Source organism: Heloderma suspectum, chromosome 12 (assembly GCF_057233095.1).
Source record: "Heloderma suspectum isolate Gila_16-S chromosome 12, 16-S_ref, whole genome shotgun sequence".
NCBI classification, from domain to species: Eukaryota; Metazoa; Chordata; class Lepidosauria; order Squamata; family Helodermatidae; genus Heloderma; species Heloderma suspectum.
Window position 1 is genome coordinate 1,949,152 of NC_139469.1, and position 22,152 is coordinate 1,971,303.

At 50.6% G+C, this 22,152-nt stretch overlaps 1 protein-coding gene across 3 annotated transcripts in view; it reads left to right on the forward strand.

Moving 5' to 3' along the window:
* Positions 1–22,152, forward strand: part of MYH11 (myosin heavy chain 11) — an 87,657-nt gene that overhangs the window by 61,690 nt on the left and 3,815 nt on the right. For all 3 annotated transcript variants that reach the window (XM_084818073.1, XM_084818071.1, XM_084818074.1), the window contains 17 exons: positions 2,282–2,419; positions 3,038–3,333; positions 3,945–4,157; positions 5,305–5,449; positions 5,565–5,771; positions 7,446–7,550; positions 7,649–7,801; positions 8,708–8,956; positions 10,610–10,822; positions 11,351–11,563; positions 11,858–12,019; positions 13,058–13,186; positions 15,809–15,897; positions 16,530–16,653; positions 17,408–17,616; positions 18,658–18,766; positions 21,237–21,409. In XM_084818073.1, coding sequence (XP_084674199.1) covers positions 2,282–2,419; positions 3,038–3,333; positions 3,945–4,157; positions 5,305–5,449; positions 5,565–5,771; positions 7,446–7,550; positions 7,649–7,801; positions 8,708–8,956; positions 10,610–10,822; positions 11,351–11,563; positions 11,858–12,019; positions 13,058–13,186; positions 15,809–15,897; positions 16,530–16,653; positions 17,408–17,616; positions 18,658–18,766; positions 21,237–21,409 — 2,927 coding nt within the window. The remainder of the gene's footprint in view (positions 1–2,281; positions 2,420–3,037; positions 3,334–3,944; positions 4,158–5,304; positions 5,450–5,564; positions 5,772–7,445; positions 7,551–7,648; positions 7,802–8,707; positions 8,957–10,609; positions 10,823–11,350; positions 11,564–11,857; positions 12,020–13,057; positions 13,187–15,808; positions 15,898–16,529; positions 16,654–17,407; positions 17,617–18,657; positions 18,767–21,236; positions 21,410–22,152) is intronic.

The following is a 22,152-nucleotide window of genomic DNA, read 5'->3' on the forward strand; positions in this document are numbered from 1 at the left end:
GCCTCGACTGTGGCTCAGGAGCCTTGCACAGCTCTTGCAGTAAGACTGCCCCCTTCTTCCCTCCTCACCTTTCCTCTCAGCTTCCGAGGGAGAAAAGGTGAGGTCAGAGGGAGATTAAAACAGTGGCAGGATCTGTGTTGCTTGGACTCCCTGAGGATCTCAGCCCTGGCTGGAGGATGAAGGGGGGGGCCTGGCTGATGCGAGGAGAAGGAAGAGAGGGGAAGAAACACTGGGGGCCAGGGGCGGGCGGGACAGTGTAGTTTGGAGGAAGCGCCTTTGGCAGACAGTGATAGCACACTTCCAGGATTGATTTCACACCTGTGAGGACTAGAAGCTTGCTTCCCCCTCCCCCCCATGCTGCCCTAAGAGGCAAGGCAGGGGTGACAGGGACAAGGCCTTCTCCGTTGCGGCACCCCAATAATGGACTGATCTCTCTAGGAAGGCTCTTCTAGAGCCTGCAATACTGCATATCTGGCACCCCTTTTATTTTCCTTGTGAATGGTTACAGATGGACTAATAAGAATCTATTTCTGGTCCAGGTTATGTTCACATGGATTCATTCCTAAGCCCTTTCTGCCTCATTTCTGCATTAATCTGTAGTTTAAAAACACACACAAAACTTCAAATTTAAATATGCATTTAAATATATATGTTGACATGTATGTCTTTCAAAATGTGAACTTCTGAATACCTTCTGTCAGGGTGGAAACTGAGCCGATAGAACCCCAGAGCAGTTCTGATTCTGAGGAGGAACAGCAATCCGTGGGGGAGGAGCCTGCTCATCTCTCACCGGCACAGCAGCTGGCAGAGATTCCTCCTGCCAGCATTCCTGGGATAGATAGTGACTCTGGCAGTGAGGCAGCGCGGGAGGGGGGCTTGCTGGACGCTTGGCGCAGACGCAGGGAGCGATGACAGATGGAGGGTGCTGAAAGGAGGCGTTCCGCTTGTTTGGCGCGCAAGCAACGGTCGCGTCCCGAGGACCAAAGGGAAAGAGGGAGGACCTCTCCTTAGCCCATAAGTTCAGGGTCTTCCCGTGATTCTCCTTCAAACGGGGACCAACTGCCTATCCTGGAGCACAGGCTACTCTGCTATCTTTCCTCAGTGCTGTTCCTTGCTTAGTCGCTGGTGATTAGCATCTGAAAGAGTCATTAAGTTGTAAAAGGATTAAAGCCTTGAAAAGAATCCTTTTGTCTGTGTCTTGAGTTGGCTATTGAAGTAGACTGTAAGAGGCAGCTAGGGCGCTCCTGACACCTTCACTCCCCAAATATGCAGTTAAAGTACACTTTTTAGAGAGAACTGTGTCGGAACGTTTGGGAAGTGCAGAAGCCGATGGATAACTAACTGCCGATCTGCACATTTAGCCCAGGATCGCTTTGTGTGGATCGGGTCCATTTCTCCCAGAATTCATACAGATTGGGTCCCCTGGGCATCTCTATAAAGCAGAGATGGGAGCATGTGGCCTTCCAGATGTTGTTGGACTGCAATTCCCTTCGTCCTTCACCATTGGCTGTGCTGGCTGGGGCTGATGGGACCGGAAGTCCAACAACATCTGGAGGGCCACATGTTCCCCAACCCCTGCTACAAGTGATATCTTATGCAGCTGGCTTTATCAGCCTTTGGAGGGGGTCTGCCATTTTCTCTACGGGTCTGTTGTTCTTCATTCGTCTTAATATATTTTTATTGCTGTCAGCCCTCCTGTGCTGTGATGAGCGGCACAGAGTTGACTGAACAGATACACGGGGCACTCTGCTGGCCAGTTGCCTGCCAGCCTGTGATCTGGGGCGTGCTCCTTTGTGACGCTGCAAAAGATCCTGGGATTGGGCCCAGTGCCAGCACTCGGCCACGTCCTGGACGCACACCCTGCAGTTACCAAGCAGGAGCAGTGGCGGGCGGCTGATTACGTTTCCCACAATGCACCTGACATGGCATCACTCTGGGAAACTGCAGCCACCGAGTGAGGCTGAGGCTGGAGGCCAGCCGGGAAGTCTTTGCTGAGGTCACCCTCAAACCTAGAGCTGTCTCAGCCAGGGATGTCCCTCTCCGACTGTGATATTTTGGTGGCCCCCCATAATATTACTGCCTTCCGAGAGGACTTGGGTTGCTTGGTCAGTTGGGACAGTTGTGCATTAGGCTTGCGATGTCACAAGGTAAACGAATGCGCAGAAATGCAAAGGCGTCAGAGATGGTTCCACAAGCCACGATTATAGCCACGGTCCTTCTGGGGTGATGTCGTCTCCCAAGATCACACTTCCCTTTTTTGCTTCCTCCCTCTCCCCAAAAGGATCTTGAGGATCAGCTAGAAGAAGAAGAGGCTGCAAGACAAAAGCTACAGCTGGAGAAAGTTACTGCAGAGGCCAAGATCAAGAAGATGGAAGACGACATCCTAATGATGGATGATCAGAACAACAAGCTCACCAAGGTCTGTGCAGAGCTCCACACTGTGTGGGTCCCCCTATAGAATTCTGTGAACGAGGCCGGGTGATGGTGCGATAAAAGCCTCGCCTGGAAGCATGCCGGTCGTCTAGCAAGAGCAGCAGAAATCCCCCTCCCTGCTTTTAGGCCGTTAGAACCCCTGATCTGTAACTCGTCCACGCAGGTCAACCCTGTGTGTGGCTGGTAATTGGCCCCACTCCCCGAGCCGCCATTTTGCTCCTGGCTCCGGCTGGGGGGCCTTGAGGTTCTGGTAAAAGGCAAAATAAACCCTATCCCAGCTCATTTATTGCAGGATCCACAACAATTCAGTGAAGCTGTTTAGGTTGAGAGGGATTTGCCTGAGGCCAGTCCATGAGATGCACTGGGATTTGAACCCAGGGCCTCCTGCATCCAAATGCGGCTGGGTATCCGCTGCTCTGTGGAGAGAGAAGGCATCGGGCATCAAAAGGCTGCATTTATACCGCCGATGCTTCCGCTGGTTGCAATGTGGCGGGCACAGGGGCACTCCCTGGTCCCTGGCGCCTCTTCGTTTTTGGCCTGCTTGTGTGAACTAAGCGTCATCCAGACTTCAGAAAGTCGTTCCTCTTCCTTTCCTTCTCTGCAGGAAAGAAAACTCCTCGAGGAGAGAATAAGTGATTTGACGACAAACCTCGCGGAAGAGGAGGAGAAAGCCAAGAACCTAACGAAGCTGAAAAACAAGCACGAGTCGATGATTTCAGAACTGGAAGTGCGCCTGAAGAAGGAAGAGAAATGCCGGCAAGAGCTGGAGAAAATGAAGAGGAAGCTCGAGGGGGATTCGAGCGACCTCCACGAGCAGATTGCCGACCTCCAAGCCCAGATTGCCGAACTGAAGATGCAGCTGGCCAAGAAGGAGGAGGAGCTCCAGGCTGCCCTGGCCAGGTGGGCCGCTCCGGAGACCGGCTCGGCTCAGGCTGCTGGTGTCTGGGCTGTGCGGGTGACAGAACAGGGACTCAGAATGAACTGAGCGTAGAACTGCCGTTGCCTGCGGCACACGCGTCCCTGTTTTTTCATTCTGATGAGGTCTCTGTCCAATCCAGTTTGCACATCTCAGTTGCGCTCCAAGCAGCATCTGAGGAAAGCCAAAATGAGCCATCCCCTGCCCCCCGCTCCCATGACCCCTCATTACTGCAACAACTCAGTGACAGAGCACTGCTTGTATGTAGAAGTTCCCAGGTTTGATCCCTGCTATCTCCACTGTCCAGTGAGAGAGGCGCCATGCTGGAGCAGAGTGAAACTGACTGGACCAAGATGAAACCTGCAATCTGGTTTAGTTCATTTTCCTGCTCCACTGACTTGTATTGGACTAGATCTGGAAATGGTCACAATTGGGAATTTATGCTGAAAAGGCTTTCTCCCCATTCCATTACAAAGTGTCCCCTCCTGTTCCCCTGCAATGGTTAACCCAATATGTCTTATGACAAATGCATCTTCTGTTAAATTAGTCTTTAATCTTTTAAATTTAATTCCCCACACACACCCTCCCACACCAGGCTTGAGGATGAAATGGGCCAAAAAAACAATGCCCTGAAGAAAATCCGCGAGTTGGAAGCCCACATCTCTGACCTCCAAGAGGACCTGGATTCTGAGCGGGCCGCAAGGAATAAAGCCGAAAAGCAGAAGCGGGACCTGGGTGAGGAGCTGGAGGCACTGAAGACAGAACTGGAAGATACCCTGGACAGCACCGCCACCCAGCAAGAGCTCAGGTATGGTGAGAGAGCCCCTCCTGTGCAAGGCACGGTCCATGCTGGTCTGCAAGAGATGATGGGGAAACACATAGCCCAGAAGGGCTAGTGGGACACTGTATTCCGCACTGTGGGGGGAGGGAGGGAAAAACCACCCTAGGGAACATTCTTCAGAGATAATCTGTGCATTCATCCATTCCAAGCACTTGTATCTAGGGATGGGTGAACGAGCGATGCTCAAAATCGCTAGGATTCTCCGAACGTCCTCTCGCACCCAATACCTGTTCCCATGTGCGATCGCTGCTCGCTCTGCATGAACAGGAAACTTGCACAAATCAAGCAGCAATAGAGCAGGAGATTTCTGCAAATCTCCCCAAATTTACCCAGATGTTCTAATTTGCACAAATTTCCTCCATTGATTAAAGCCGGGCTCATTCAGTCTACAGGGGAAATGTGCGCAAATTAGAAAATTTGTACAAATCGAACTGGGAATCTGGAACGAGACAAACCTAAGCATGTGTTCAACAATTTGAGGACATTTTTGGCAGACACGTTCACGCTTGCGTTCAGAGCTTCAAACAGGGCATGTTTGCACGTTTTGCAAGCAAAACAAATTCTCATACATCTCTCTTTGTATCTCCTCAAAACATCATTTCTCTGTGTCCAGCACAAAGCCTTCCTGCCCCACAATCCCACCTTGCCTGTCCTGAAAAACTGGACAACATGGCTGGCTGGGGGACGCTGGGAGTTGTAGTTCAACACCTCTCGAGGGCTCCAGGTTGAGCAAGGCTGGCATGCAGCTTTCATACAGTTTAAGTCATAATAAATATGTTAGATTTTAAGGTGCCACAAAACTCTTCATTGTCTTTAATACATGAAGTTTGAAACCCACTGCCCCAGAGTAAGGGGGAGGCGGGCAAGAAACCCATGATTCTATTTATATTTTAAAAACAACAGCAGCAAAAGCTTTCTAGTCCCAGTGATGGAAAGCATCCTTGACTGAAGATGGTCGTTCTCTGCCCAATGAGCTTGGGACTGTCTTTCCCAAGAGGACGTTCAGTGAAAATAAGAAATAACAACATTACGCGGATGATAGAAAACAAGATTAAGTAATTGGGGGGCAGGGTTTGATTACCCCATTTAATTCCTGCTTGTGTTGGCATCTCAGAGCCAAGAGGGAGCAGGAAGTGACCATCTTGAAGAGAGCGCTTGACGAGGAGACCCGGACCCATGAAGCTCAGGTTCAAGAGATGAGGCAGAAACACACGCAGGCTGTAGAAGAGCTGACAGAGCAGCTGGAGCAATTTAAGCGGGTAATTTGGAAGCAAACAACAAAACATACCAGGCCGCAATCCTGGTCTTGCTTAGGGGATTGTGGCCCTTTCAGAGGCAGGATTTTGACTTGCTGACCGTTCTTTGGGCTTCCAGGCCAAAGCCAACTTGGACAAGACCAAGCAGACTCTGGAGAAGGACAACGCTGACTTGAGCAGCGAGGTCCGGTCGCTCAACCAGGCCAAGCAGGAGGTGGAGTACAAGAAGAAGAAGCTGGAAGGGCAGCTGCAGGAGCTGCAGTCTCGGTTTGCTGACGGGGAGCGCATCCGGACAGAGCTTAACGAAAAAGTCCACAAACTGCAGGTGACAAAGGAGAGGCTGTTTCTTTCCATATTATTTTTTAAAACAAAACACACACAGCAACGCAAGTGAGTGTACCTTGGTGGTCCCAAGATTTGGGTCCCTAGACCACAGACAGATTTCTGTAGTGCTGCTCAGGCTTTGCTTTTCTGCAATCAGCTGCAAGAGGAATTGAGGTTCCATGTGGCACTTAATGTAGCACTATGTTACTGAGCAATGACCTTCCCCGAGACCAAGAGCCTTCTGTAATGTTTAGTTGTAAGTAAGCCCTCTTCAGCAAAGGCACCCTGTAATGTTCCTTAAATGCTTCCTCCTCCTTACAGCTTTTGCCTCCTTTATTGCTTCCTGTTCAGTGCAGCTGGGGCACTAGTGAAGCACTGCTCTAAACACCCCTTAAGTAGTCTGCTTCTCTGAGCCCTTTCATCATTGGATGCATGAGAGATGGACACAAGAGAGCAGTGGCCTCTTTGGTGGTGGAACTCACTGGCTGGAAGAGCCCCCCAGAGAAGTCTGCCTGGCCCCACTGCCACTTGCTTTTCAGCAGTCAGCAGAGACTGTTTAATTCAACAGCCCTTCTCTGGGTCCTGCTTTTAGGTTAGATCTCGCTACTGCTGTTTTTGGTTTTGGTGGCTGTTTTACATTATTTTGAGCCACAATTGGTTTTAATTGTTGTTTAACTGTATACTACCTTGGCTCTGCATGGGCAGGAATAGTCTTGGCTCTGCATGGGTCTTGGCTCTGTATGGGCAGGAATAGCCTTTTGTTTGATATACAGTGGGCCCACCCTGTCTGAGTGAGAGCTCTTCTACACAAGGCATTGATTGTGTGCTTGTCATTCCTACTCACAGTTGTTTACAGGCTCTTTAGATGTGACCCTCCAGTTTCACTTCTGTGTCTAAAGAGCACTTTCGGCTAGTTTTTTTTAGAGCCGGAAAAATGCAGTACTATTTAAAGAAAGTGAAACAAAACTCTTCTTTCACTTGTGTATGTGCACTGTTCCACTGTACTACAGTGTCTCCTAGAGGTTATGTAGCAGAAAAGCAGGAAAGGAAATGCTCTTCATCTACTGCTTGGATCTCAATTCTGCAACGAAATTGCAAGTAGATATTAACACGAGGATTAGCAGCCTCGTGTAGAAAAGCCCACAGTGCCCACTTGCACCGCTAGGTGTGTTCCCTGCCGTGGTGTGTCCCTACAGGCCACGAGGAAAGGATCTGTCCACTCCATTGCCCTGCGGGGTGTTGCCCCACAGCAGGGGGGAAGGGGGCTGGCCTACAACTCTGTCCTCCAGCCTGTTCATCTCCCCAGCTTCAAGCTATGTGCTGGTTAGGGAAGTGTGTCCCTAGTGCTGAAGATGTTACTGCAGGCTTTGTTGGCGTGGACGCATTGCAATTAATTACAATTAGTCAATGCATCGTGAAAACCAAATAACCCTGAAGTGCGCACCACTCAGTATGCATGCCACGTTTAGGTGTCTAGGTTTCACAGCCTTCACACTATGGTGCAGGCAGACACACACACACACACGCACGCACTATTTGAGCGTTAGAGATTTTTCGACTTGCGTCGCTGTGAGGGGTCTTGGCTATACCTTCATGGAGCATCAGCATATACGTATTGGAAGGTCAGTCCGTTGCAGAACCGCCTAATCCAAGTGCCGCTTTGTGTCCTCCCCAGGCAGAGGTGGAGAACGTGGCGGGGCTGCTGAGCGAAGCGGAGACCAAGAGCATCAAGCTCACCAAGGACGTGGCCACGCTGGGCTCTCAGCTGCAGGACGCTCAGGTAGGTGCCTCCGCGAGCCACGCCAGGGCCGCTGAATGGGCCCCTGGGAAGAGACTCACCCGTGGCTCTTTCTGCGTTCTTGCCGCCCGGCTGCTCAGGAGCTGCTCCAGGAAGAAACTCGGCAGAAACTCAACTTGTCCACGAAACTTCGCCAGATGGAAGACGAGAAGAACAGCCTGCAGGAGCAGCTGGAGGAAGAGGTGGAGGCGAAGCAGAACCTGGAGAGGCACATTTCGACGCTGAACGTGCAGGTTCTGACCGTCACCCACCGTGATCATCGTGACAGGGTTCAAACGGCCCCGCACCAGGGCTGGGGAACTCTTTCAGCCCCAGGGCGGAATGCGACTTTGGGGAAGCTCTCTGGGGCCGTGTTACAGGGGTGGGCGGGGCTGCAGGCAAAAGAGGCGGGGCCAAAATACAGAAACCACCAGCCGGCCTGAGCTTGCTGCTCTTGCTCCCAGCCACGGGAGAGGCATTTCCCCCTTTTAGAATGGGGAAAACCTTCACAAACACCAAACAATTGGTGGTTGGGGGAAGGGGGGGCAGTAGAAGGGGGCGTGGCCATCTGGGGAACCCCAGAGGGCTGGATTGGGGCCCCGGAAGTCCAGGTTTGGTCCCTGGGTCTGGGGTTCCTCACCCTGCCTCGCACTTCTAGTCTTGTCTACCCCCGTGAGGTAGTAAGTTTTTTTAAAGAAATCCACATTTTGCAGATGGGAGGCTGAGAGAAGGTGACCCGCCCAAGGCCACACAGTGAGCCCAAGGGAAAGTTGGTATTTGAACCCAGTTCTTTTGGGCCCACACCAAGCCCTTTACTGGATGACAAAATCAGCCATGGGTGTGGGAGCTGGACCTAGGTCTTCTCTGCGTCCCAACACCTTCTGTGATGTAGCAGTAAACCTGAGGGACCCCTCTCCGATCAAATGGTGGTTTCCTTGTGGCCCTTAAATGTTCCAGAAGCAAAGGAGGCCGTGTTGGCTTTGATTTAATAAGCCCAAGAGGAGGGTGTTCGATGGAGGATGGATCCGAGATGCACACCATCTCTACGTCCTCACAGGAATAGTTAATCGAGCTAACGCCCATGTTTTGGCCTGGGGGGCCTCTGCTGGGCAGAGTTTGGGTGTCCCCATGATTTATGCTTCTCTGTATACATCCTGCAGCTCTCTGACTCCAAGAGGAAGCTTCAGGAGTATGTCGGCACCATTGAAAACATGGAGGAAGGCAAGAAGAGGCTCCAGAAGGAAATCGAGGGTCTCACGCAACAGTTTGAGGAGAAAGCGGCTTCCTACGACAAACTGGAAAAAACCAAGAACAGGCTCCAGCAGGAGTTGGATGATCTCGTGGTCGACTTGGACAACCAGCGCCAGCTGGTCTCCAGCCTGGAGAAGAAGCAGAAGAAGTTCGACCAGGCAAGAATTTAGCCCCCTGCATGCCCTTCCTTCCTAAGGCCCCGGCTGGCCCGTGCACACTTTCCTGAGAGTAAGGCCCATTCAAAGGCAGGAGTGGGGCTTACTTGTGAGTCAGCATGCACTGGGTTGTGTAGTAATTTGGTGCTAAATATGACCAGATTCAAATACCAACTCTGAATCCCCTTTTTGAATCCTGACTGTTCAGATTTGGATAACTTGTCCTCTTCAGGAGAGGCTGAACAGGGACATATTTAACGCTTCCTTTATAAACCTGAGGGTTAAACAAAGCTCTAGCAACAACAAATATTGTTAGCAATGCATAAAAATTCCACAGAGTTCTCCAGAAGCTCAAACACAGTCAAGTAAAACTATACAGACTGCCAAGTCACAGAAAATATTGCACGGCCCCTTTTTTGAAAAGATCTTTTTAACTGAAGCTTTAAAAAGTATTCCTAGGCTGAATCTTTCAAAGCGTCCGGACCACGATGGAAAATGCCCTCCTGTGGCCCACAAGCAACTGCGTATCACAGATTGAGAGGACCCAAAGCTCTCTCAAAGCCTCCCCAAACGATAAGGAGGGTCATCTCAGGGTTTTGAATGCAAAATTTGTCCCTTCATTAAACATAAGCCAAGTTTGGGTGTGATCCTTCCAAACTTTAGCACTTTGAACATCCATCAAATTCAGGCTGAGTCACTTAAACATCTGCCTAATTTCCCTTTGAAATAAATGGGACTTGCAAGTGCTTAAATGCTGGATCATGTCCTAGATCATGTCCTTAAGTGGGACCTCCAAGTGCTTAAATGCTGGATTGTGTCCTGGATCATGTGCTTAAATAGGACTTCCAAATGCTTAAATGCTGGATCGTGTCCTTTGTTTTATTTTGAACCTGTACGTGTTAATTCTTCAATGTTCAATCAATTGTTTTTGTTATTCTATTACTAAACCCTTTTATGGGAGGAAAAAGGTGCCCCGGATAAATCAGGCAGCAGATTCAGATAGACAAATGGATAGAACAAGGGCTTATTTAAAAAAACTGCGGATGGCCGGAGGTGCCATCTTTGTGGAGCCCTCCCCCTTTTCTCTCACTTAGCAGGAAATGCCTCTTCCAAGTAACATCTGCTCCGACACATCTAAAAATAAAGGAAGTGCGCTTTTTGCTTGAGACCTATCTTTTTCAGAACATTGGAAGCTGCTTTGTATCAGATCAGAGAGTTTGGCCATCCAACCCAATATTGTCTCCTTGGACTGACTGGCAGGGTCTTCCCGGGATCTACAGGAAAGAGAGATCTGTTATGTCATCTCATGCTCCATGGTCCTTTTTCACAGGCGATGCTCCCAGGGATGGAACCTGGGACCTTCTGCAAGCAAAGCAGGGGCTCTGCAGTTCAGCTGTGGTCTCTCCTTCTGTGCAAGTCCAGTCAATAGATTAACGAGCTACTTGACACAATTAATTGATCAGGCGACACCCCTTTATGTGCCCATCAAAATGCAGACTTCCCACCAAAATTGTTAGCAAGTGGCAAGACCAAAGCAGCATTTGGCCATGGCTGTCTTTCATAGTGATAGCCACTGGGCAAAGACTTGAAGTGGAGCGTGTTGTTGTTGTTGTTGTTGTTGTTGTTGTTGTTATTGCTGCTGCTGCTGCTTTGCAGATGCTAGCAGAAGAGAAGAACATCTCTTCCAAATATGCTGATGAAAGAGACCGAGCAGAGGCTGAAGCCAGGGAGAAGGAGACAAAGGCGCTTTCGCTGGCCCGTGCTCTGGAGGAGGCCTTGGAAGCCAAAGAGGAACTAGAGAGAACCAACAAATTGCTGAAAGCAGAGATGGAAGATCTTGTGAGCTCCAAGGATGACGTCGGCAAGAACGTAAGTCTCCCCCAGTGTCTCCAGGTCCTTCTGAAATGATGTTATTTACACAGGATCTGCAGTTATCTCTTAATCCTGCCCCCACACACAAATAAAAGTGTCAGTTGGTTATCCCCTGCCCCCACACCCTTTCTAGGTGGTTTTCAGTTAAAGAAATAATTTTCTACTCAAGCTAGAAGCTAATGAACGCATTTCTGGGCATTGCTTGTTTGCTTGTTATATTTATCCCCCCTTTTCCGCCAAGATGGGCTCCCCAAAGTGGCCTGCAGTCGAAATGCACAGAATGGTGCAAGCATATGAGGGAAGGGCGAGGTCTGCAGGGCAGACTCCAGCTTGCGGCCCTTGGCAGTTGATGATGCAGAAGGCGGTGCAGATGGGCTTGGAGACTGACTAAGGGCGAAGATGCCGCCAAGCCTCAGCCGACCTGCAGTTTTCCTTGAAGTTCTGATGAATTCCTGCTTCCAGGGCTTTGCTTTCTTATTCTCTCTTGTCAGTTTATCTGCCTCTTTTGCCTCCTTTTCGGGGAAGGTTCACGACTTGGAGAAGTCCAAACGGGCTTTGGAGCAGCAGGTAGAAGAGATGAAGACGCAGCTGGAAGAGCTGGAGGATGAACTGCAAGCGACGGAAGATGCCAAGCTGAGGCTGGAGGTGAACATGCAGGCCCTGAAAGGCCAGTTCGAAAGAGACTTGCAAGCCAGAGATGAGCAAAACGAGGAGAAGAGGCGGCAGCTGCAGAAGCAGGTATGACGCTCTAGTTTAGGAGCTTTGGCTTCACCCCTGAGGCAATCCCATTACAGCCATGCAGAATAAGGAGATGGCCTTTCCCCTTTAGGCTTTTGCTTAGCTGCTGTCAAAACATGCCTTCTCAACAGGTCTTGAGGAAGTCTGAGCATCGCTGGCTTTTGATGGCTGGTGGCTGCTAGCTACCAGGCAATGAAAAATGGAGCGCATTTCACATGTTCTGCTGCGAGTCGCTGAGGGTGCGTTTCTGTGCCTCTGGGAATCCTCCCTAACTGCTTGCTTCCTGCTCATTAGCTCCATGAGCTGGAAGTGGAACTGGAAGACGAGCGCAAGCAACGAGGCTTAGCCTCTGCCGCCAAGAAGAAACTGGAGGTGGACCTCAAGGACCTGGAAGGCCAAGTGGACTCTGCCAACAAAGGTCGGGAGGAAGCCATCAAGCAGCTGCGGAAGCTACAGGTGGGCGGAACTCGCTTGCCTTTGCCTGGGGGGCGGCAGGAGGGGGCTCATTGTGTCTGTGGCACTGTTTGTACGACAGTGCAGTTGGGATACAAAAGGTTGTTTTAGCACCGGAACAGCGTTTTGCCTCCCACTGGAGGGCTCAGGGGTGGAGCCGACCTGCACATGCACTGCAGAGTCTCCATTTAAATAACCAGGCCAGGCTCTGCTCCTTGCGCCGTTTCGGAGGCCAGTCCTGGAGTTCCAAGCTGTTTTGTGAGCAGCTTGTTGGGGCAGTGCAGGGGTTTGGTTTTCAGAACATCAAAAGAGCCCTGCTGGATCAGACCAAAGGCCTGTCTAGTCCAGGACTCTGTTCCCACTGGGGCCAGCCAGCTGCAGGACAGAAGCGCACTAACACCCTCCCACCTGTGTGTCCCCAGCAGCTGAAACTCTTGAGAGGCACACTGCTTCCAATGCTGGAGGTAATCTGTAGCCCTTATGGCCGGTAGCCATTGGTAGCCTTCTTCTCTGTGGATTTGTCCGATCCCGTTTTCAAGCTATCCCGGTGGGTGGATGTCACCACATCTTGTGGTAGCAAATTTTATAGTGTTACTATGCACCATGTGAAGAAATAATAAGGACATAAGAAGAGCCCTGATGCTGGATCAGACCAAGGTCCATCTAGCCCAGCATTCTGTTCACACCAGTGGCCAACCAGCTGCCCACAGGAGACCCACAAGCAGGACATGAGCACAACTGCGCCCTCCCACCCAGGTTCCCCGGCAAGTGGTGTACCTAGGCGTACTGCCTCTGATGCTGGAGGTAGCATAGAGCCATCAGGACTAGTAGCCACTGATTGCCTTCTCCTCCTCCATGCCTTTGCCCATGGAAACGGGCTTCCTTTTATGTGTCCTAAGGAAAAAGGCCGGCCTCAGAAGCCCCTCCCACCGCTGGGCTCTCATGGGGGCCCTTCATGAGAACATCAGAATTGCCCGCTGGCCAGGCGGAAGGTGAGATTTGGTGCTAAGCCTGAGTCCTTCTAACTGTCTGAACACGCAGGCTCAGATGAAGGACTTCCAGCGCGAGCTGGACGATGCCCGTGCTGCCCGGGAAGAAGTCTTCGCCACGGCCCGAGAAAACGAGAAGAAAGCCAAGAACCTGGAGGCCGAGCTGATGCAGCTTCAGGAGGTAAAGGAGGCGGGAGGCTAGGAGGTGCCCCAGGGGCATCTGGGCCCCACAAGGACTCTGCCCCCCCCACCTCCCAGGACCCCCCCCACCTAGCCGCCCCCAGGCAGGATCCACATCAGCTCCACCCATTCTCCATTGCCAGTTCACCCGCATCAGGCCAGGAGGCCCTCCCTCTTCAGGGGTGGGGAACCTCTGGACCTCCAGATGTTGTTGAACTCCCATCAGCCCCAGCCCACATGGCACGTGGCCAGGGATGATAGGCGCTGTAGTCCAATAACATCTGGAGGGCCACTGTTCTCTACCCCTTTTCCTAATGGGTTGTATTCCTATACTGTGCAATTCTTGTTCCACTCTTGGCCTGCTGAAAATTCCTTTGCAACCCCAAAGACAGCACTCTGTGAGGCTGAGCGTGAGACAGACCCACCAGCCGCTCCGAGCCTCCCCATGTCCTGCCTGTGGTTGACGGAGGCAGCCCGTGGTTCTCCAGAAGGAAACCCAAGAGAGCCGGGCCTGAAGGGGCGGCTCTGTTGGCCGTTCAGACGCCCTCCTCTCCTTCAGCAGCCCTTTCCTCCGGGGGCGTTGAATATGTGCCACAGCAAGTCCATGCAGGCCTCTTCCATCGTTCGCCCTCCAATCCCTCGGCCTCTGGCCTGGGCACGGCCGCTCAGGCCAGCTGCGCTGCCTGTGGTTATAAACCAGGAGAGTGGAGCCTCCTTCAGCCCAACGTCCAAATTCTGTTTTGGAGAAGCTCCTGGGGGCCGCGATCCAGTGGTGGGCAGTGCTGAAGGGGAAAGGGGTGGAGCCAAGACACCAAAGATGCCAGCCTGTTTTAGCTTAAAGCTCTTCCTGCCCCTAACCAAGGCCAGCGGGAGGCATCTCAGGCTTTCTATATATAGTTTTGACAGTGTACATAAAGCACCATAAACAATAATCAACAAAAACTATCATATAAAATAAGACTAATAAATAGAAAAAGAGAGGGAAGAGAAAAGAAGAGGGAAAAAAAGAAGGAACGAAAAAGAAAACATTCCACAATAATTTAAACAACATGTAGAATCTTATTACAATACATACTCATGAAAAACAAGTAGGAATTTTAGGGGGTATTATAAATATTTAAATAAAGATGAATGTTATATTTAAAGGAGGTTTATGCCTTACATAAACCAAATATTACTAAGGGCTTTTGGGACTGAATGTGTAGCATTATCTTTATTCATATATGCGATAAAAGTCCACCACTCAGCAGCAAAAGTATCTATTTTCTTTTGTCCTTTTGCCATGCATAACTTTTGAGTTTATTTTTCTATTAATGCTGCTTCCCGCTGCCAGTTAGCTATTGAAATTCCTTGTAGATTTTTCCAATATCTGGCAATAAGCACTCATGCTGCTATGAAAAGATAGCTATAAAAGATAAAGGATAGCTGCTATTAAAAGATATTAAAAGGGGGTTGGACTCGGTGGTCTTGTAGGCCCCTTCCAACCCTACTATTCTATGATTCTGTGATATCCCACCAGTTTCTTATGTGATTGAGATCTATACTGTCCATGGAATAAGTTTAAAAGCTCTAGCTCTGGAGATTTGGTTATAGCTGCTCCTATTATGAGATCTCCAAGAAAATTTGGTCCCAAAAAACTGAGACCCTCTTACAGTTCCACCACATAAAGTCGAAAGACCCCACCGCATCACATCCCCACCAACACTTAGAAGAACTATTCCTAGACATATAAGAAATCCTCAAAAGGGGTGCGATACTTCTTCTGAACTATTTTTATTGATGTTTCTTGAAATATAGCTGACGTGGACTTATAAGGGAATTGTGTCCACAAAGAGGACCATTCCTCCTCTTCAGTATCAATATTCCAGTCTTTTTCCCATACTCTTTTTAGGTCATTCAAAGAGCCCATACCTGTACACACTAAGATGTTATAAATGGTGGAAGTCAATCCCTTTTCCGTAGCTTTCAAGCATTTCAAGCTTTCAGAATGGAGGAAAAACTGCACAAAAGCCAGGAAACCAGCAAACAATTGGCCATAGGGGGAGAGGGGGTGCAGCCAGAGGAAGGGGGCATGGCTGTCTGGAGAACCCAGCGGGCTGGGTTGCCCCCACCCCCCAGCTTGAGGCTCTGCACCAGTGAAGGCTGGTGGCTCCAATGTGAGTATGGTGGTAAATCCACGCCGGGTTCCAGTCAGAACTCTAAAGGACAGCTTTGCACCTTAGAGAGCTCCGTTAGAGTTCTGTCTGGTTCTGACTGAACCCCGGAGCAGATTCCCACCCACTGAACCCCGGAGCCACCAGCCTCCACTGTTCTGCACAGGCGGGTATAAACAGGTGGGCAGCTCAGGAAGGTTTCCCCCCCGTCAGGGGACTTTGGGCTTGTTCAGACAGCCAGGGAGCGACTCCCACGTGTGGATGGGCAGCAGAGATAAGACCACAGGCAGAACTTCCCCATCGTCTCAAAACACGACACTGATGCCAACATTCACGTGTTGAGGAAGGGCATGAGGAGGGGCAGGAAAGGAAAGGGGTGTGAATGGCCCGGTCTCTGGAAGCGGCGGCCGCGTTCTGCAGCGGCCATCTCTGCCTGGTGGCACGAGACGCTCTCTTGGCTTTTTCGGCAGGATTTGGCGGCTGCAGAACGGGCTCGGAAGCAAGCGGAACAAGAGAAGGAGGACCTGGCCGAAGAGCTTGCGAGCTCTGCTTCCGGCAGGTGAGCGTTTCACGGCTGGGATTTGGGGCCTACTGGAACTGCAGACCCAGTTCTGCCCTTTTGTCTTTCACACCAATGATACAACAGGTGCTTTACTCCAGGGCTGGGCAAATGTTGGGCATGTGGGGTCTATGTTGTTTTTCACTCAAACCCAGAGGTCAACCAGCTGGAGCTGGGTGCAAAACAGGGGCTCACGAAGATGGATATTGAGTTGCAGGACAAGGGTGCCTCTGAGCATGAGTGCAGCCCCAGAATTTGTTTCAGTACCAAACTGAAGCTTGCATGCACATCCTTTCACACAGAAATCTACTTTTATTTTCTCCCCGAGCTTTCTTGATTTCAGCAGCCTAGTTGGGGGTGGGTGGCAGGAGAATGCTTCTTGTTGTCACTATTATGAAATGATTGGGAGGCAGATGTCTTTGCTGATCTACTGCAAAGCACACAGAGATCTACCGGTAGATCCCAAATTCCCATTCTACCTCCTTCCAGTGAATAGTATCATACCAGAGACTATTCAAAGACCATGGCTGGGGGAAAAGCCAAAGTAAAACCATCTGTTTTCAGTCAGTGTTTTGCGGCCCGGCATACCTCAGGGATGACTCGCTGCATCCTTCCCAACCCTCTGGTTGTAGGATAAGCCTTCAGGACGAAAAGCGGCGCTTGGAGGCGAAGATCTCTCAGATGGAGGAGGAGCTGGAGGAGGAGCAGAGCAACATGGAGGCCATGAGTGACCGCTTCCGCAAGGCTGTGCAGCAAGTACGGCGATACCTCGGCTGCAAGACGGGAAGCCCACCTTCTCTCGGCCCCTGCTCCTCGGGATTTGTAAAAGGCTGTGTGGCCTGAGGAGAGGGTGGAGGACATGTTCCTCCTCCTCACAACACCCGGTGGTCTGCACTGTCAACACCATGCGGTTTCATTTTTTCCTTATCTCCCTTCCCCTGTCTCTCTCTCGCCGTAATAGGCAAATTAGTGGATGTGAAAGCAGTAGCTATATCCGTAAGTGGTTGAATGGTCAATGATGTGGAGGGTGGCATGGGAGGAGGCAACCGTGGGAAATGGAGGCTACCATCAACTGTATAATTGGGAAGGAGGGAGGGGGTTTCTTTTATTGGTAAAAAACTCAGATGCATTTTATGTTTTCTCATTTCTTTCTGACCAAAATGCATCCATTACTCTTAGTGCTGCCACATTCTGTGCCGCAGCATGCAAAACCCACCAGGAACTGACCTTCGAGACTCCGTAATCCTCCTTGGGAGATCATAATTTGATTATACATTTAATAACATTATTGGCTTATTTCCCCCCGCCCCCATTTTATTCCACTTTATGCTTTTTTTATTTTATCACATTTCAGGCATCCTATGTGTATTTCATGTGTTTTATGTGTTTACTTGTCATGCTTGTCATCGACCATAACAACAAATGATCAACTGGTAAAAAAAAAAAAACAGCATCAAAAAACTTTCCAGTGGTCAGTTTTTAAGCACTGTTTCCCATGTCTTGGCCGCAGTCAGAGCAGCTGAACAACGAGCTGGCATCGGAGCGAGCTGCAGCCCAGAAAAACGAGAGCGCCCGACAGCAGCTGGAGAGGCAGAACAAGGAGCTGAAGTCAAAACTGCAGGAGATGGAGGGAGCCATCAAGTCGAAGCTCAAGGCCACTGTCACGTCCCTGGAAGCCAAGATTGCGCAGCTGGAGGAGCAGCTGGAGCAGGAATCCAGGTCCTCCTGGCAATCCGTGTGCTTTGGGGGAGGGAAGAGCTGTGGGATGCTGTGCCCTGCCGAAGCCTGTCCCAGAACATGCCCTTGAAAGGATGGAACATGTGGTCCAGAATCCAGCTGTTTTGCCTAGCTTGCAGCATTTTGGTTTATACACCGCCTTGCCTATATATTGTATGACTAGCCTCCCCAACCCGACGCCTTCCAGATGTGCTAGACTACAGCTTCTGCAGTCCCCAGCCAGGATGATCACTGGTACGACAAGAGTTGTAATTCAGCACATCTGGCACGCTCCCGGTTGAGGAGGGCGGGTACAGGGCCACACATCTCAGTGGACGATTGCGGCGGTGATGCCGGCGGGACCCACCTCTGCTGGACTCCGCCCCACGTTTTCAGGTTCTGCTTTACTGGGTATCTTTACTGAAGCAAAAGTCAAAATGTCCTTATTCTTCCAGAGGTACATTTCTGAAACTTTCCATGAAAGTTAAACCACATTAAAACCTGTTATGTGAAAATATAAACTACATATTTTTAAACAATTTCATAAAGCCACCCAAAATAGCTTCAAAAAATATTTTTACTTTGACTTTACACAATGCCACAACTGTGGATTTTTTAAAAATCAAATATTTTGAAAATATACTTTTGTGAGCAGGAATAATGGGTTTTCCCCTGACTTTTTCCCTCTAATTTTTTTTTAACTATTCCTGCATGAGTACGAATTATGGAGGATTTTGCTCTTTAGATATTCTTGTGAGGGCATATATGCAAAATCCCATTTTTGACATTCCAAAATTAGCAATTCCTGCCAGAATTCAAGCCAAGCAGAATGGAAGGGATATTGTAATGTCAGAATAATGGGGTGGAACGTAGGGGATTTTGCTCATCCCAGACTGAAAGACCCAATGGATACCTTTTGGGGCAGCCAAGTGACCTCCTTTCCACATTCTGGATCTTCCTGGCCACCACTTTGCTTTTGCTCTGGCCAGCATCATCTGGACTAGCACCTTTAAACCTTTTCACCCAATTCCCTCTCCCCCACAGAGAAAAGCAAACTGCAGCAAAGGCACTGCGCCAGAAAGACAAGAAGCTCAAAGAAGCCCTGCTGCAGGTTGAGGACGAGAGGAAGCAAGCGGAACAGTACAAAGACCAGGTCAGCTGTCACGTGGTGTGGGGGAGCTGAATTTGAACCAGGGAGAGTGCCAAGTCATCTGAAGAATTAAGATTCAGCCAACCTCGAGTTAATTTATAATAATGCAATGGGTTCATTTAAGTTTTATTCCGTTAATGTTAGCACTTACAAATGGAGATTAATGATGGCTGTTATAAAAAGATAACGCAGCTGTCATGATTTCCCACAGTGAACTAGAGCTCTCTGATGCTGTGGGAAAGTCTGTTAACAGTTCCCAGCTCCCCCACCCCCATCGTCACTTCGCAAAATTACTTCCTTGCCAGGAAATGGGGACCGTGCCCCCTTTTTACTCTGGGTGGGGGGCTGCTGAAAGCCTCAGGCCAGCATACTGCCTTCAATGTAGGGATCTGCCTATTATTATTATTATTATTTGTATACCATCCAACTGGCAAATGCCCTTGGGGAGGTTTACAATCATAAAACCAAACACCAGCAGCCCAAAATAAATACACCGAGCTGCTCCATTGAGCTCAGTATCCTCTGCACTGACTGGCTGCCGCTTTCAGATGTGGCTTTTTCCAAGCCCTGTCTGTAGAGGCCAGGAGCTGAACCCAGAACCTTTTGCATACCGACCAGGGGCTCTACCACTGAGCTATGCCTCACCCCCCGAAACTGTAAACTGTCTTCGGAAGGTTCTGTTTGTATTCATTGTGTGGTGCTTCCTACAAGTTTTGGTGCTTAGGGCAGCAGTGGGCAACTTCTGGCTCTCCAGATGTTGTTGATCTGCAGCTTCTGTCATCCCTTGCTGTCGGCTATGGTGGCAAAGGCTGATGGGAATTGCAGTCCAACTGCATCTGGAGGGTGACGAGTTGGCCACCCCTGGCTTAGGTACAGAGGCAGCTGCCTTATACACCAGGTTAGATAACACTGGAGAACATCCAAATAACCCAATGGAATGAAGGGACAAGGTCTTAGGATGTTGAAAAAACATATATAGTTTTATTCCTTGAAGTAGCCAAACATGTTTCAGGCCTGTATCGTGTATATGGGCCTTCTTCAGGGGTCAATGAGCTTCTCCACAGGGGGCTTATATCATGTGATCAAGATCGGTTGCTCATGGATGTTTGTGGGTCCTTTAGGCGACGACATCAACCCTCAGGGCCCCTCCCGTGGTTTAAGACCTTTATCCCACTTTTTAAAAGATCAGAGATAACGCAATAAGGGACGTTAATCTGATCTATTGGCTGTGTGTAATGATGGCATTGCACTATAATCACAGTGCCATCCAGTGGCTGTAAAATGAAGCATATAGAAACATATAGAACTTAGGGCTGTGCAGGGACCCCCAGACCCACTCTGGAGGCTGATTTGGAGGTTCCAAATAAGCCCCAACTAGCCTCGGGCCAATCCAGAGCCGGGCCAACCACCCCAGTCTGGCCTCTAGATCTGAAGCAAGATCTGGACAGCCGAAGTGTCCACCTGTGTAAAGAAGCTGATCTTAATCCCATAAAGAATCTGGAAGCAGAAAGCCCCGGTAAGGGTGTGGGATTTCAGCCTCATATCAACCCCTGTATTTCTGAAGTTACCTGCAGAGATTTCTGAAAAAGATATGTCTCCAGGATGAACCCCACAATTGAGGATTTCATCGTCCCTGCTAGTAAAAAAGTTGCCTGGCTGGCAGGGTCAAGCACTGGGACTTTTTTATTAGCAGGGATGATGAAACTGTCAGCCATTCAGACTTCCCTGCTCCCTAAATGCTGAGCCACAATCCCTGCATTAGCTAGCGGGGAAACTGTTTTTTTCTAGCAACAACCTGCCATTGTGAGTGATCCCTGCCGTAACGTAAAGTGTGTTGGGGCGGCTTGGTCTTGAAGGGGCAATTAAGGCCTGTTAGCTTTCCAAAAGACCCCCACAATCCAGGGAGAGATGGATCAAGGCAGCGGCTTGCATGTTGGGGCTCTCCCGGGGACGTGGCTATGGGGACGGGCACGAGGCGTGCCCGCGCCTCCACACGTATGGAGCACTGCTCCGCTCCCTGCCGGCTGATCCGTGCCAGATGGAGCTGGCAGGGTGAGCCTGGGGCATTCTGCTGCACCACGGAGCTATGGCCCCCTGTAGAGCCCTCCCTGGGATGGGGAACCGGGCTGCAGGGGGAACAGCGGGCAGGACGGCCTGGGTCTTCCTGGGAATTCGCCCTCCCTGCCTGCCAAAGAGTCAAGGGAATTAATGTTATTACACTCCCCCCCCCCCGCTTTATCCTCGCAACAATCCTGTAAGGTAGGAGGGAGCGGCCCAGGTCTGCCCAGAGAACTTTATGTGTGGTCAGGAACTCGAACGCCCATCTCCTGGGCCCTAGCCCTGTGCTTGAGTCCGATTCCTCTGCTTCCCTGACCCTGGCTGGGGCGGAAGGGAGGGCTCCAACGACCGGTGTGCTGATTGGCGCCGGTAGCCTCTCGCCCCCATCTGAGCTGTCGAGGCCTTCTTCCTGCAGGCGGACAAGGCCAGCTCCCGTGTCAAGCAGCTGAAGCGGCAGCTGGAAGAGGCCGAAGAGGAGTCCCAGCGCATGAATGCGAGCCGCAGGAAACTGCAGCGGGAGCTGGACGAGGCCACGGAGAGCAGCGAGGCCATGGGCCGGGAGGTGACCGCCCTGAAGAGCAAGCTCAGGTTGGCACTTCCACCGCACTGCCGCTGGGCTCCGACGCCACTGCGGAGCCACCTCCCTGACCGGACGCCCTCCAGACGCGTGGGGCCGCAGCTCCCAGACTCCCTCAGCTAGCATGGCCAAGGGCCAGGAATGCTGGGCGCTATAGCCCACCACGTCTGGAAGGCACCAGGCTGGGGAAGGCGGCTGTAGAGTTCGGGAGAGAAGAAGACGTAAAGATGGCAGGCCTGCTGGGTGGCGGAGGTCAAGGGGGCGCCCAACCCACAGCATCCCAGACATCTGGTTATATTTTAGCGCTGGGTTAGAAATGTGGGATGGAAAAGAAGAGGCGTTTGTTTGGCGGGAGCCTGCATAATGATCCCTCGTTGACACCCAGCAGCTCCTCCCTGGGTGTGCCGGCACTAATTGGCTTAAAAGAAAACACAAGAAGGAAAAAGAAAGCTGTAAGTTCCCCAGCCTGGTGACGCCTTTGCGAAGGCCAGCCAAAGTGTCCCTCATGAAAGAGCGAGCAAGCTTTGGAGTTCTCCAGAACTCTTCATCAGGCTGGAGGCGAAGCCAAGGGAGCAGGGGGAGGGGGGAAAGGCTGATGTTGGAAATCACAAAGTCACAAACTTGAGATGGGATGTCAGAGGAGAGAGCAGACCTGGCTGGATAAGGCTCAGCTAGGTGCAACGCTGGTTTCAGGCTGCACCCAGACAGCTGAGAAAGAAGCAGGGAGTGGGTGGTCCCCGTTTCTGAAGATATT